This window comes from Lissotriton helveticus, chromosome 5_1 (genome assembly GCF_964261635.1).
Source record: "Lissotriton helveticus chromosome 5_1, aLisHel1.1, whole genome shotgun sequence".
Classification (NCBI taxonomy): domain Eukaryota; kingdom Metazoa; phylum Chordata; class Amphibia; order Caudata; family Salamandridae; genus Lissotriton; species Lissotriton helveticus.
The window spans coordinates 243,371,594-243,388,301 of record NC_136065.1 but is presented as its reverse complement, the minus strand read 5'-3'; the positions used below and the strand labels follow the sequence as shown (position 1 = coordinate 243,388,301).

Here is a 16,708-nt window from a genome sequence, read left to right as displayed (position 1 = left end):
GAACTGCGTGTAACGTGAAAAACACGGCCTGGCTGACTCAGTGCATCACCCTTTTCCGATTTAGGAAATGAATCGATTAATGATGCATACTTAAAGTGTCAATTAAACAACTGGTATGTGCTTTACACATGGTTTAGGTTATAGAGCTGGGTGAGTTTTGGATTCATTCTCAGTGATGAAAACTGAACCCTGTCAGCGTATACCTGCCCCGCCACCTCACCAACTGTGGCATGGTCGCATTTGTTGGGGTCTCTCCATCTCAGGAGATGTGCCGGAAGAGCCCCGGACCCCCAAACACCTGGCTGTGCTTGCTCTCCTGCCCCCTGATTGTGCTTGCTCTCCTGCCCCCTGGTTGTGCTTGCTCTCCTCCCCCTGGTTGCTTGTGCTTGCTCTCCTGCCCCTGCGCTCTCCTGCCCCTGCCCCCTGGTTGCTTGTGCTTGCTCTCCTGCCCCTCGTTGCTTGGGCTTGCTCTCCTGCCACTGCCACTGCCCCCTCGCTGTGCCTGCTCCCCTAACCCTTCGCTGTGCTTGCTACCCTGCCCCCTCGTTCGTTGTGCTTGCTCTCCTGCCCCCTGTGTGTGGGTGCTAATGCAATAGGTCTCGCATATGCAAACGATTAAGCTATTGGCAATGTAAATGACAATGCCATTTATTTATGATTTTTTTAAAAAAATGATGTCATGAGCAACGCCAATAGCTCTACCTTTAATAATGCCGAGACCATTGCATTGTAAATGCTTGTTTAGCATTGGTTGGCTGTCCGCAAGCTGCCCTCAGCTCAGTAGCTTTAAAATTACAAGCACTGTCCGTAAGATGAACGTTTAAGGAAAGAGGCAATAGTACGAAATCACAGTCCATGTAAATAACGGAAAGGTTGTCATCTTGTTGTAAAAGCCCTACAAACGTGATGCTAAATCGCTAGGCATCAGTAACAATATAAATATACAAATCAGTAACGAAAATTCTGAGCAAATCGACAGAATAAACTCGAATCGCCGGTAAAAAAATCAGTGAACTATAAGTTTTTCAAGGTGAATAGATCAGGAACATGTACCCGCCTAACAGACTTCCCTCACACACCCCAAAATACGTTCACCACCATTAACTTCATAGGAATCCCCCGTCACGAACACTTGACTCCACCCTTTTCAGAGTGCCAAAAACTTGAGACGTGTCGGAGGTACACAGCTAGACGCTTTCCCGTGTTTATTGACGTTACAATGCGTTACGCTGATACTTCGAAAAAACATGTAAAAAGCAAAACACTTCCGTCTAATGAGCGCGCGAAACCTGTCAGAGCCAAAGCTTCTCTTTTGCTTCGACGACGTATTCAAGACAAAGCTTCCCGCGAAACTGACGTAATAGCCGAGTAAGCGTGTCTACGTTGCTTTTCACTGCTTTCCCATTGGCGTTGGCCAGGCAGCCAGAGTACAGGAGGGACGCCAGCAATTTTTCTTTTACCAATAGCAAATCGGGAATGGGATCCCGTCATCTCCAACGGCGCGATCCGATTGGTGTGAAGCTGGGCGCTTTGTGGCTTCTTTTCTGTCTGCACTCGCTGACTGACTGCGGGCCGGCCAGCGGCGCGAGGTGGGAGTGTTACCGCGCGTGCGTGAGGGCGCCCGGTAGGCGCGTGGCACCAGACAGAAGGCGAGAGAGCGCAGCGAGAGCGGGGCTCGAGCCGGCATCTGGGCAGAGCGTGGACGCGTCGGCCACCATGAGCGACTTCAAGCTGGGCATCGTGAGGCTGGGCCGGGTGGCTGGCAAGGTGAGCGGGGGCAGGCCGCAGTACCCAACCACGCGGTGGTAGATCGAGGCGGCGGCGAAACGGACAGAGCAGCTACATGCAGGGCTGCCTGCAGAGAGGGGGAGGCGGACCCATGCCTTGTGGTTGAGTGGCGGCCCGTTGGAAAAGGCAGTGCCGCCGGTCTAGGGGGAAGATTGGCGGGGGGAAATAAATAGCAGGCCGGTCTTAAGGGGGATGGGATCGTGAACGACAAGTAATAGGGTGGATACCGGTGTAGCAGGTCCGTGGACAGGGAAGGTGCGGCAGCTCCGGCGGGATGGGAGGAGAACCACGAGGCTGTGCCGGGGGAGGGCCTCCCGGGGAGCTGTCACCGGGTGTGGCGGGAGAGGAGGCAGCACCTCGGCCTGTGCCGGGGGAGAGCTGGTCCGAGCGAGGGTGTGTCGCATTGAAGGGTCCTTCCTGAGGTAGCAAATGGAGAGTCGGGGGCGCCGAGGAAAAAACGGTTATTTTTCTGAATCGTGTGCCGGGGCGATTGATCGGGTGGCATACGACATAGATTGCAGATGCTACTGGGGCTTGTATGTGGGGCGTCCTGTTGGGGTTGGAGTTGGTATAGGTTGAGTGGTTTGATGACTGATGTGTTAGATTTGAGGTGCTGCTGCGCTCTCTATATCTATAGGTGCAAGTGGGCTATGCTGGTTATATGATAGGGAGGACACGTGTTGAGCGTAGAGGTCGGTCGGTCCCTTACCATGGAAGCGAGGATCACATGGTGTAAGAACGAGTTTAAAGGAAATGCAGTTGCCCGTCCGGGAGGGAGCTCTGTTGTTTTTTGCTCAAACGTTGGGATAGTTGACAGGTTGTTAACAGCAGGTGCTGTCAGTAGCCGTTTAATGGGCGGAGCATCCGAGTACTTCCTGTAGGATTATCTGAAGCATTGTTCTGGGCGTGTTGCATGTACTCGCTCCAGCATGCTGCTGTTTCACAATCTGAATGCTAATTAATATAATGGTCAGGCTACTGCAGTCACAAGGCGTAGTGGCTCAGTTTACGTTCTGTCCAACGTTTCCTCCATGGCAGTTCCATAACATAAAACCGCTGCACCGCCTCCTTTGATGAGACAAGGTATCGTTCAGAACAGCTGTAAGGGCTACTGAAAGATCATGTGGTTGATGGAATGTTACTTACTACCTACAGACCACACCACTGTCGCACGAGTAATACTTTGGTAAGAAACGGCTCGTCGCACCGATATCCAACTCGCCGAAACTCACATTTTGTCTTTAAATGTTGGTCCTGTGCTATATTTTGAAGCGTATGACATGTAGTGCATTGGAAAACAAATACCAGTGCAAACATACCTGAATTTATTTAGTAAAATGCCAGTGCTGAAAGTGTACATTTAAATACAAATAACCAGTGATTTGTACAGCATTTTTGTGAAAGAAATGTGGATGTATTCGACTGGTAAACAATTCGCTACACTCAAACTGTTGTAAACTCTTATTATTCACTGGACTTACTTTCAGTTCTGCATGCTTCAGCCCTAGCGGTAACCAGTTGGGTGTGTGGAATTGTTGCTGCCCTGGGGTCCGCATCGTGATCTAAAGTGATACCGAAATGATCTAATGACGTTAACTCTTGCCATATGACTTTTCTTTCAGACCAAGTACACTTTGATTGACGAGCAAGACATCCCATTAGTTGAAAATTACTCATTTGAGGTAAGTCGCTCTATCAGTGGCAGTTAGAATCTACCTCAAGAGAGACTCTGTATTGCATACTTGTGTTCCACAGTATATTTTATACACGTGTAATCCATTTAGCGAGTTTTTGGGATAATCCCCTTGCCTCGGATCCTAGTACAAAACTACAGGGCAGTTATGCGACAAACAGACTCCTTGTGTACTGGCTTTACAGATTATACATGGCACAAACATTCGTGATCAAATGTGTCCTGTATTGTAATAGTGGATTCTGCATTGATACTCTCCAGGATTGACATATTGCTGTTAATTTGTCAAATACATTTACAAAAAAAAAAATCTGCATCATTTCAGACTCATGAATTGTTTGCTTCACTATAGTTATCTTAAAATGCCCCATGGCGTTTTTAAGGTTACATTTTATCCGTGGACCTTCTTTACACAAGTATGATTACACTAGTATATCGGTAGGATATCTCTGGTGGTTACATCCCAGTGCAAGATCTTACGTTTACAGAGTAAAGGCCTCTAAATCACTTGTGGGTCTTCTGAAAGACACCAACACGTGCCAGCTTAGCATCTGCTGCAATCAGTGGAAAGCGAGGGGAGCTTAAGGGTTCTTAAAAAGGTGCAGTGTATGTACTGTGAGTTGACATGAATCCCAACTAACATTTTTACTTTGACAAGCTGAGAATGAAGTGGTGCAGCACAAAAAGCACAGTTTGGATGCTATTTTTAGTGATAACAAAAGTAAATGACGACCTAGTTCCCAGCACCTTTTATTAGCTATCAAATTGGTAATATTTAATACATTCTTTTCAGAAGACAAAGGATCCTAATGATCATAAAACACAACGATGTCATGATCCAGGAAAGATAATACTTGCACTAAAGAAAGTAATTTAGTACAACTGGTTGGAATTAACGACCTGTTCGAAGGTTCTCTCAGGCAATTCTCCATCTCCAGAGTGAGCATTACTGGTTTGATTAGGAAGTAGGATTATCTCCTTATCCCGACTGTTGTCTACCAGTATTTTTTTCCACACATTCAAAGCCAACCAACTGTTAACATTACAATACTTTTCCTACAAAAGGGTCCAGTTAGGTATTGCCCTGTTTGTTTAGGCTGCAAGTATTCAAAACCTTGTTTAATGCAAGGCCCAGAGTGTATGTTGAGACCAAAACAGATTGCTGAGCGGGATCCCCTTAGACCTTGATCAGGATTGTGATTTCAGAAGTAAAGTGGTGTGTGGTATGCAAACTGATGTTCAGGGGATTCTGATGTGGGGAGCATGAACCTAAGTGTTTTTGGAGCCAATCATTCTCGCAATTCATTAGCTGCCTTTGAAACGGAGTCCCGTTTTTAAAACTAATGAACAAGTCTATGGGACTGGTTTGGTGGGTGTAATGAGTAAGTTTTAGGAATTTGTGAAGAATACCATCACTGAAGACCCCAGACATATGGCTTAACTTTTCCATTCTCTCTGTCGAATAGTGCCCTGGATCGTCTCACAATTTACTTAACTGTAAAATAACCACTTCACGTGCTGTGAAGTACGAGCGCCCAATTTTCGTTCTGTTCTGTCTGGATTCTAATGGGACATACCATCTTATTACACAACTTTTAGCTAGATAGTCCTCTGAGATTTGGCTAAAAAGCCTTCAGGTATATCTGGAGACCTTTTTGATTGGGGTCCTTAGTTGGGTATAGTGGCGTCTTTATTCTGTTAGTCATTAGCTATAATTAAATTGGTAGAAAAGCCTGAATTTATCTTGTAAATCTTTTTCCACATAAAATTGTTTAAATGTAATTTTCAGCATTATAAACTGTCCCGATTGCTAGCTTAAGAAATATATTGGTCGAGCAGCTAGCAGTCAATGGTAAGAAACTGTTTAATCACCACTTTAAAAAAAAAAAAAAATTAATACATGTGAGTAACTTTTATGTCTGCTCCACATAACACAGGTAGCAGTATCCCGTTGGCAGATTTTTAATTGATTTGCCAAATTGTTTATTTAATCTTGAAGTGGTAGTCCAAAGACCTGACTCTTAGGTATTTTCTTATGTATTTAATGCTCACATGATGTGTCTTTTTAGAGTGGTGTTAGTGTGTAGTCCCAGAATTTGTCGTCCAACACTGGTTAGGGCAGAACTCGTGTGTTTGAGAGGGTATCTAGAAAGCACAGTAACACCACGGTCTGCATGTTGAATCTTCCTTTGTATGCAGTCTTCCAGAAAGTTAGTAAGAGTCAACGTTGCAGTATTCGTAAGGGAGGGAATCTGTAATCAGATTATTATAGCTATTGCCATGTAGAGAACTGTACTGTGGTTGTTGTGGAAGCAAGTTATGTGAAGTAAGAACTATACTTTTTTGTTTTTATTTTTGTTTGGGTTGCTCCGGATTAGTTTGCTTTTAAGCACATTGAAGACCTACACCCACCTAATTATACATACCTTTTTGTGAAGGTGAATTTATAGGCTGGATTACAATTTTATAACTCTGACAAAACCAGTACATATATGCCATTAAGTTTCATACATATTTTGGGCATTGTGTTTTTTTGTAAGGGCGAAACATGACCTTTTATTAATGCATTTGAAAAAGCCACCAGGATGTTGTTGAAATGTTTCCTGAAATATTCAGCTGTAAAAGGCCTCACCTTTATCCTTCTATTTAGGCACGCATGGAAGTAGATGCTGATGGGAATGGTGCAAAGATATTTGCATATGCATTTGACAAAAACAAAGGACGTACTTCTGGTCGTTTACTCCATGATTTGTTGTGGTAGGTACTATATCAGTGACTTATGAAAGCTATTTACATTCTGACAAATTAAGAACACCGTGCGATAGGCACCTGTTGGACTGTGTACATTTCAATGTAATGATTATTTTGTATTAACAAGCCGGACTGTCCGAGGCCATGTACTGGTCTGCCCATTGGCTTAAAGCTAGCAACCAATTGGCATTTCCATTTCTATTGGTATACAGTTGATGTTGGTAGCAGCCGTTGTTGTAAGTGGGATACCTTATTGGGTCTTGCAGCTCTTATATTGCCATTTGCTGAGGTGTACTTTGGTGGAGCAGAGGTTGAACTGTATAGAAGAGCTCAGGGTGCACCAGAGTCCGCAAGTGAATCAGCCTTTTCATCCTCTATATATTAATCACTGATTTACTACTGTTAGCATAGGAGGTTTGTCAGTGGAACCCTCCCAACAATGCAGTTCAGGCTATTTTCTTATAGTTGTCCACTCATTGCTTCTCTCCACACTGTAACTTAATGAAGGGACGACTACTACATTCTTGGCTCTTAGAGCTGTGGCACTTGGGTAAATGCATAACCTAACCTCGCATACTGTAAAATCACCATGGTTTGATTATCTGTAGCACCCAGTTGTATAGCTATCCTGTATTACTGCTAAGCATAGTGTGTTCAGACTGCAAATAAGGTAGAACCTTTTTGTTTACCCACTCTATTGGAACGGGTACTTTTCAATGTGAAAAATGTTTTCATTTTTTCCCCCTTGTTTCATGCCTATTCCCAACTACTTTATGAAACGTTTTGCAAAGTGGTCATATAAGTGAAATATACTTAATTAGTTAGTGCATTGTGTGAATTACGCCCTGAGGAATAGCTTTCCAAGAATTTTGAGAAATGTACTTGTTTTATTTGTGTATTGCAGGGAAAGGCACAGAGGAGGTATTGCACCTGGATTTCAAGTAATCCATCTAAACGGAGTGACTGTGGACAATAGGCTTGACAATCTGCAGTTAGTTCTGTGGGGCTGGAGCCCAAAAATTGAGGAAACCTCAAGCAAACAAAGGTATAGTAAATTACCGGAAAATAATCTTTGACCAGAATTAAAAAAAATCTACAAATGTCTTAGTTTCACCTTGCAGTATTTGAAAGAGAAAAAAACAATTTAAAAACTCCTGATGCATCCACTCCTAGTTTTTAGCAATACACTTCACGTCCTCAGTGACAAATTACCCCCTGGTCCTGCTCAAACTCTCTGCAGCCTTTGACCTTCCAGGACACCTTGAAACCACACATGAGTTTTGCTAGAATTATTATGCAATGGTTCACACCCTACTTTGCCAACCGTTATTAAAGATATTAACTACTAGATCTTGGGCTCCATCCTCTCGCCTTGTTTTCTTTTTAACTCAATTCTTGCCCCTTATCTCAAACTCATACAACCCTTGAGGTCCACAAACTTTTTACTCCACTCGAAGAAGACCAAATTCTTCCTGTTTGCCAACAGCACCAAACCATCCCAGATTCAAACTTGGCTCTCCAAAATGAACCTAGCAGGCTTCACACTCCAACAAACAGACCAGGCCAAATACCTCCGATTTTTCCTACGGCATGACTGCTTCCTCATAGAACATATTTTTTAGGAAGAACTGTCTGGTTCCAACTCTCCTTACTGCTGAAATGTAACCTTTTCTCCTGGAAAAATTAGAAACATTAGAAGCCTCGGTCCTTTCTCCTTACAGAGGTGATGCCCTGCACATTGGGCTTGCAGACATGATCGTAGCTCCCCATAAAGGCATTCTTTGTGGGACAGCTTATCGGGGGTCTGGTTCAGTGGTCCGCACTATAGAAATACCAACACCTAAATAAGTAGATACATGCTTGGAGGTAGTTTAAGTACTACATTTGAGGCAATCCTTCCTGGTAGGAGACAGTGAGCTTGATGGAGGCGGCCTAAAGGATAGCAAATGTTCCTATTTGTAACAACTCATTTACACACATGTATATATCCTAGTAAGTCTGTTTCTCTGAACTGTCTCCACATTCCATTCGATAAATATGCATCTGCCACTGGCAATAAGGCCACTTACACAGTCTAAGGCTCAGTATAGGTCTCAATAAATTATTCCATGTTTAACCCATGGTAGCTAGGCTGCGACCTAGCAGGCTTAATGTAGGAGACTGGTATGTAGAGTATTTAAAAATACCAATTCAGTAAACCATTGAGACACAACACACAATAAAAACCCCACGCCAATTCGTATACATTTGAAATATTTTTATCTTTAAAATGACACCAAAAATGACAAATCCAATGGAGAGAACTGGAGCTCTGAATTTTTAAAGATTAAACACTTCTAGCACATGGAAACCGAAAGCACCACTCTGGGACATCTGGTCACGCCTGGCCAAACTTTCAGGCCAGACGTTATGGAGCCCTGCGCCATGCACTGAGCGGGAGGCCCGGTTAAAATATTACCTTCTGACGTAAACTTTTCTGGAGGTTTTTTCTGCCAGGGTCCCTCCATGCTTTTCACCGGTCTGGATTTGGTGAGGGTTAGCTGGCTTAACTTTCAAGGAGCTCCCAGTCGAACACTGACCTCTGAGTGCTTCATCGGGGCGAACCTGGAATCCGGGTTGCAGTTGAAGGTAGAAGGCTTGGCTCTTGTGGGTGTCGGTCACCTTTATGGAGATTTTTTCCAAAGTTGCTTCAAACGTCTGGAACTTCTTTCTGGAGTTCCTCTTGAAAAAGTGTTCAAAACACAATCTGCGCGTCTGGAAGGCCCAAGGTGGTCTGTGAAAGTTTGGGACCACAATTTCCACAATGCATCTGGACAAAACCCTTTAGTTCACTGGATGCATTCCAAGTAATGGACTCTTGGTGGTGATGATGCAGGTGAGCTCTGTTAACCCATAGATGCAGGGAGCCAACAATGTTATCCTTTAGAACTATGATACATCCACAGTGCTGTAGCTCTGGATAGTGCAGCAGGTGCGATCAGTCCGAATGCAGGGCCTGGTGGTGCAAACCAAGTTTCCAGCATGGCAATCCTTCTCTTAGTTTCAAGCAGCTGATCTTTCCAGCAGACATCCTGGGTGAGTCACTTAGCACTTCATTTAAGCAGCCTGGCTAATACTGTTGAATCTGCCCAATCCGAAGCCTGCAGGAAGGCTGTATTTTAGCTTGCAGACAAAGTAATATGTTATTTTCTGCACATTTTAGGATAAATTCAACAACCGCATATTGTTGGATTTATCAATACCCTTCTCCCAAGTCCTTGAATGATATTTAATTCAGTACCTAGCAATATTTATGCGTTCATAAACTCTTGCAATGTTATCCTATGGGGCTAGGTATCTACAAGGGGGAACCTGAAATGTGCAATTTCTTCATCATTCGAGTATACAAACCATCTTTTATAAAGGTCCTGCTTAACTACATGACCCCGTCTCCCCAGGAACACCTAGGAGAGGCCTTGGAGTCCTGAATATACAAAAATAGTGTAGATCCTCACTCCAGTGTTCATAGCACCAAAGTTGATTTTAGGAGGCACTACACTACAATGATGGAAGTGAAATGTGCAATATTTCTATCCCCATGGCATATAAGGAGACTGCTTATAATTAGTATGACTCCCCTCCCCGTTGACACCTACGGGAGACTTGCCCTTTTATATATTAGGAACTTAAAGGTAGTTTTAACCTCCAGGCCCCATGATCTACTAGGGACTTGTAGGGCGGGGTCATAACAATTAAAGATGTACCCTAACGCCTAGTGTGCCCTAATGCCTGTGTTTTCACTGTGATTTCAGCATAGCACTGGGCCTGGTTAGACAGTGAGTCAGTTACCACCAGTTGGCAAACACAGGATGACTTAGATTGATTGATATATATCAATAAATCAAAGCTCCAAGGTTCCCACCTGTGGAGACGTTCTTGACATCCACTGTTGCAACCATCAGGAGGTAAAAGCCTATTGGCGGGCGGATCCAGTTTACAGCATGCCTTTCGATTCACGCCCTACGCGTTTCGTGCTCATTGCACTCTTCAGAGGTGTGACAGTCATTTTGGCATAGAGGCCACACCTCCCACTCAAAATTGAGCCCTCCAATGTGCGATTCGAATGAGTCTGCGTTGGATTGTGGGTCTTGTATTGTGTGCCGATGTCTGAGATGATTCAATCCCACCAATGGGCCTCCACTCGCTCATCCAGCTTGTCAATCCTCCATGGATGCCTCCACATTGAGACTCCATGATTCGGAGCTCCATGGCCCCCAATTACCGGGTGGTGCATCTCCCGCGTCTGGGAGGCTGCGTAAAAATCAAAGCTCCTAGGTTCCCAGCCGGATGTGCGAGTGGAGGCCCATTGGTGGGCTTGAAACGTCTCAGACAGCGACACATAACTGAGGCACACACAAACACCCACAAACCAACATGGACTTGTTTGAGTCGCCCATTGGAGAGCCGATCTATTTTTAAGTGGGAGGTGTGACCTCTATGCCAAAATGACTGTCGCGCCTCTGAAGAGTGCAGTGAGCACGAAACGAGTCAGGAGTGAATCGACAGGCATGCTGTAAACTGAATCCGTTGCTGCAGTGGATGTCAGAGTGTGTTTCCACAGATGGGAACCTTGGAGCTTTTATATCTCTAACTCTCTGTCTCTGTCACAAGGTGGTGTGGTGGTTAAAGAAGCAGCAGAGGAGCAAAGGGGTTGGGTGAAGGATGGGGGGTTGGCAGGAAGAATAAGTGCTACAAGGGAGGAGTAGAAGTGGGTATTGTGGGAAGTGGAGCAGGTGCAAGGTGATGGCGCTCAGAATTTGGAGGATCAGCATGGTGCTCAGCAGCAGGATGATACAATTGGTGGCAGAGGAGGAGGGTTGTGGTGGAGGTTTAGGGATGACTGTTAGGGGAGACCAGAAAGAGGTATGGAGGGGGGAGCGGAATAGAGGCAATGGAATGGCGATTAGAATCTGGAGTAGGAGGATCCGGAGAGGGAGGATGAGTAGAAGGATCATGGTCATCAGCTGCAGTATCATTAGGATTCTACAATTGGTGGCAGATAGGGAGGATAAGGGTGGTGGTGGATGTTAAGGGATGACTTACTCCTAGCATCCTGCTTATTACTGTGTGGTTTCCATTCCATGCTGCACAGGGGATCTAGTCGGCCCCGTGTTAGTTATCTATACTTTTCAAAGAAGATCGTTCTTAAAGAAGTTAGTCTTGCTATATCCCAAGATTGCATCTGTTTAGGATCCCCCGTCAGAACTGAAGTCTTATAAAAGTATACTCTGTATTGTTAAATGTTACTGCTGCATTAAGGGAGTAGAGGAGACTGTTGCTAGGTTTCTTTCCTTTCTATGTATTGTGTCTGCAATTTGTTTCTTTCTTAGATTTGTCTCGGCCATACATATTTTGGGTTAAATGATTGCAGAAAGAGTGATTTGAATTGTATTATGCTCTGTTGCCAGCATGTTTCTTTTACCCAGACCTCATTTTAGAGTATCACCCTGAATGGGACGGAATGATTGTAGAGAATCTAATTTATGATCATAAGCTTCCATGCCTGTCCCCTTACGTAAACGTTTTGAACGACACAAGGTTACCAGGGACTAGTCACTGGTACAGATAACCAGGACTGGTTACTGGTATGGGTAAACACGTCTTTTAATTATTCACTAACCAAAAGTAGGGGTAATGTTAACATCAGTTGAATGCTAGGTCCGGTTATAATCTCTTTTCTTCCAGTTGCTGAATACTTTTTTTTTTTAATCTGTCCAGTTTAACATGTAAAGCATTTAGTTTTACGGCAGTATTTTCTGTAAAAGCAATCTGTGAGCCTAAATTGTTCCTGTGTCCATTTGTGGGTGCTCTGCTTCGAGGCTTTGCATGAACGCAACCTCAGTCTTGCCAGAGGGGAATTATGCTTCCTAATCTTCTATTCTGGAGGTTAGTAGTTGACTAAGCCTATGATTTCTACAACTCGTTATTCACACTAGACTCTAAAAACCAACAGAAGTAGTATGATTTTTTTCTATAGACTAGAAATCAAACTCTGCAAAAACTGAGTAGGTTAAGGAGCTGGCAGACTCTTAAATTGTTTTCCTTCTTTTTCCCGTAGGGAACAAAGTCTCTACTGGTTGGCAATTCAGCAACTTCCCACTGACCCCATAGAAGAGCAGTTTCCAGTCTTGAATGTTACCCGCTATTACAATGCAAATGGCGATGTAGTAGAAGAGGAAGAGAATTCATGCACTTATTATGAATGTCATTATCCTCCATGCACGATGATTGAAAAGCAGGTGAGTTGTGAGCAAGTTTATTTAATTTAATAGTCTTCCCTTAAAATATGAATTGTTTATAGTGAATGATTTTGCCTTCAACTGTGTGCGTTAAATTAAGTGGAAACATAACAGTAAAACAATTACAAAAAGCTTTATCAGAAGGTGTGATCTTGCTGCCATGTAAATTTGAAATGCGTTCCCATATTCTGTATATAAATAAGTTGTGGCAACAAATAAGACTTTAAAAAAAAAAACACAAAAAATTGTAAGTAGTTCGTTTATTATTTTCTTTCAGTCGCAAATTCAGGTCTCCTGAGAACATGAAGTCGTAAGGAAAATGTAGTTACCTGTGATCCTAGTTCTAGTAGTTCCCCCTATTATAGACCCTCCCCTCCCCCACACCTTTTCACCGAGAGTTACACTTCCATTCCAAGTTAATCGGCTGTCTGTTTGAACCTATAGATAACGTATCCTCGTACCATTTGTCCATGGAAAGGCGCCTTTTTAGGTCTCGTCTGAGCCAGCGCATGCGCTGCTCTGCGAGCCATTTAGTAAGTGGGTTTTCAAAGTGCTAACAAAGGCTTTTGCTGGCCTCAAGCTTGCGGTTACGCACGCGCGTGCAGCCGTCGTCTGGCATTCCTATCTTCCTCATTAAGGGCATCGCTCTCGGGCACCCTCGCGATCACTTTTACTTTCGCCGCGTGACCGCATCGCTCACAGGCGATCACTTTCACGGCGCTCAGTCCCTCCCCACCACAGAGCACGTCCCCAGAATCGCAATTATTTTCGCTTTCACGGACGCGTTACTTTTACGGCCGCGCAGCCAATGCTTGTTTTGAAGTGCCTGGGCTCTTTTACGGTCAAATCTCGCTTTTATAGTCCGGGTTGGACTCGCGCCCTTGATTCGTCATGGTGTGAGCATAGTATTCTTGAACACTGGCTCGCAGCCAACTTCTCATGACAGGAGGGGGCGGGCGGGAATGCAAGTGTGGAGTCCGTCTCCGGTGGAGACTTACAATTCTTCAAGGTCATTTGATAGCCTTGTGGCTGAGAAGTGAGCAGCGGGCTCCCAGAGAGACCGATACAGGGGAGTAATCGTTTCACCCAGCGGGCCCACTCACTCGGATAAGCTTAGCTGCTGATTTTTTTGGTGCGTAGGGAGGGCTGGGGTGTCACAGGGAGGGCTGGGGTGTCACAGGAAACTCAATCTAGAGATTGAAACGTGTGCAATATGCACATATATATTAAACCTTGTCGTCAGTGCATTTGCCATTGATGGCTTGTATGAAGCAATCTATTAAATTCCTTTCTAGCTTTTTAAACTTAGTCTCGGAGGATTTTGAAACGGCAGACTTGATTTTCCTATAATATGCTTGCCTGCATGCAGTATGCGAGATGATATCTTAAACATTATTTGCATAACCAGCTAAAAGGACCCTAAACTTTTGGGGTTGCATGGTTATTCCCCATTCCGGACAGATCGGGTTGCAATGGCTGGATTGTGATGGCGAGATTCCAGCCTGAATCATTATTTCCGTACCTAATATCTCATTGCCATTATCCGTCATACTTAAAAGACGACCCTTTATCTTTTTGTGTGAGTAGCCCTCTTTTCATGATTGGGACTGCAATGCTACAGGTACACGCAAAGCTAGAAGTCCTCGTCAAATGAAACCCCTTGACTAGCTTCAATACAAAATAATACGCGGGGTGGGATGGAACTCAAGCGAGCACTTAAAGTGTAGAGAGTCCTTAATACGCAACACATTATTAGTGTGCTTTATTTACATATCCCTAGGATACATAAACGTTTCTACTGTATTTCTGCCATCACTTCATTTTCCTCAGTTATAGTACATATGTTATGTCCTGTGGCAGCACTCCTACCTACATTTGTGCCAGCCATATTCTCATCGGTCGTCCACATAACCTTTGCACAAACATCTACCACTCATTTGCATTTCTGCACACACGTATACCACAATCATGGTCACACACCCTATTCCACCCTCGTGAGGTATTGTGACAAAGTTGCTTCCGGCCGTACGTTGTTTTTTCTCTTGTATCCAAAGTCGTCCTAGTTCCGTAAAAATGAACTGGTGGGACAGTTGGGTTCCGTTATCGTATTTGACAGTTTTGGCATATTTATCTCATTTTCACTGGCTTACATCTTGTATATCAATATAGTTAATGAGTCCTCTCACTTGGTTGCGTTAGTATTTTCCTGCAGCTGTCTCCATAACACTAGACCGTCCTCCAGTTTGGGGTCAATTTATATGTTTTCATGTTGTAGAGCTCTGCCTTTATTATCCAAAACTCTGCCACAAGGCAAAATCGGCACCCCCACTTCCCCCGTATACTTTTTTGGTAATAGATATGGCTTTCAAAGTTCTTCAGTATCACCCGCTGGTTGTCTTGTTGAATCAATTGGCTTTTGTAATCAGGACTAAGGAGCAAGTACTGTATTTTGTGCACTACTTGTGCTGTCCATTTATTTAATTTGAGGCTTTCTGGATGACTCTTTGAATAGTTTGTCAAGATTCAAATGGTTGTTCGGTTCATCTGTAGTTTGATTTATCCACACAAGGTCTGATTTATACTATAGGGTTGGGTATGTCGTTACACACAGCATTGTGGTGCACAAAAGAATGTCACAGATTACAGTTTCAATTATTTTTCACAACTCTAACCTGTTCATAGTATAACCCCTCAACCACCGTTTACATTTCTCCAACCACTGGCATGTTTCTGTGCATTAAATGCAGTGTTTCCTGTACTAAGAAAAACCAAAGGTGGTGATGGACGGAGCGTTGACAATACAAACACTCACCCCCCAGTCAACTGATCTGGGTTTAATCCATCACCGTTCTTTAGCTCACTCCGCCACTAAAGAACGGTGATGGATTAAACCCAGATCTTTTGACTGGGTGTGAGTGTTTGATTGATTCAGATGCTCCTTCCATCACCACCCCCTTTTGTACCGTGTTTCCTGTACTAACACTATATGTAAGAGCAGCTATATTAAATCTTTTTTTTTTTTTTTTTTTTTTTTTTTTTTTTTAGTTGCGGGAATTCAATATCTGTGGTCGATGTCAAGTGGCACGGTACTGTGGTTCTCAGTGTCAGCAGAAGGACTGGCCAGCTCATAAAAAACACTGTCGGGAGAAGAAACGCACTTTACAGCAAGAACAGGAGCCAGAACGATGATATGGGTCAGGGAGCACCCTTTCCACAACAGCGTGATTCTTTTTCACTGAAGTGTCACGCGATTGGGTTTGCACAGTATTGACTGGTTATTTAAGCCTGAGGCACTGAGAGAACATTGACAAAATATAAAAACCCTGTGATGCTTGAGTGGAATGATGACGGTATGGACTAAACCGGCTCGAACTGTGACTGCATTAAGGGGCAGGTTTTCCGTTCCAGTATTACATGTTCAAGCAAAGGACTACTGTGAAGGCTCCAGGCAGGAAGCTTCTGATTATTTATATGTTAATATGTTTGTAAACTTATGTACAGGTTTTTTATGTTAGGAAACTCAAATAGAAGACTCATTAACGTGTACTGTCCAGAAGGAACACGGTTTGCTTATGAGTAAAAAAGAAAATTCATGTGCTGAATGCATTTTATTTTTTTAATTTTCGGTCATTGGATATGACTTGCTGCTATTGCGAGATAAGTGACTTAACTTGGTTGCTTCTTAACTGTTGTGTAAGGATCTGTCTTCAAAGGAAAAGCTTCTTGTAGTTTTAGTGCTACATCAAAGGTATCTTCACCCGACTAACGTTTGCTGGAAGAATTCCTGCAGGTGTAATGGGAATTCTGGAATAATTATCTAAACATATTTATAAATACAGTTGTTTTAAACAAGAAAAATGCATTTGCAGTCTTTTTAAATTGCTTAAAAGCAGAGATTGTCCAGTGAACTAAGTGCTAGCACTTTAAGATCAACAGCCCCCTAGCACTCAATATACCTTGCACCAGTTCCTATGCCCTTTGTGAAGCTTCTCGAGAGACTACTAAACTGTTCTGGCGCAGAGCAGGCTCGACTGGTTGGTTTATAATGCTAGAGATGCCCATGACGGAGAACTACAATTACAGGAAATAGTTTCCTTCTCCATCATGGATTGTGCCCTAATTGGAATATGAGGAGACACTAACCTCGAGACCCAGTACTTTAAGGGTGCTTTGTGTCACCAACTGAGATTTGACTTTG

General features: G+C 43.6%; 1 protein-coding gene across 1 annotated transcript; it reads left to right on the top strand.

The window, feature by feature from the left end:
* The first annotated feature begins 1,446 nt into the window (after positions 1–1,446).
* ZMYND19 (zinc finger MYND-type containing 19) lies at positions 1,447–16,368 on the top strand. The gene is made up of 6 exons (XM_078642116.1): positions 1,447–1,767; positions 3,411–3,470; positions 6,132–6,238; positions 7,137–7,277; positions 12,330–12,510; positions 15,556–16,368. Exons 1-6 carry the CDS (start codon positions 1,477–1,479, stop codon positions 15,697–15,699), a joined length of 924 nt encoding a protein of 307 aa, XP_078498242.1. The 5' UTR covers positions 1,447–1,476; the 3' UTR covers positions 15,700–16,368.
* The last annotated feature ends 340 nt before the right edge of the window (positions 16,369–16,708 follow it).

Coding starts and splice junctions, on each gene's coding strand:
- ZMYND19 (XM_078642116.1), top strand. CDS start 1,477: ATGGGATCCCGTCATCTCCAACGGCGCGATCCGATTGGTGTGAAGCTG. Junction 6,239..7,136: donor TTACTCCATGATTTGTTGTG/GTAGGTACTATA, acceptor TGTGTATTGCAG/GGAAAGGCACAGAGGAGGTA. Junction 12,511..15,555: donor GCACGATGATTGAAAAGCAG/GTGAGTTGTGAG, acceptor TTTTTTTTTTAG/TTGCGGGAATTCAATATCTG.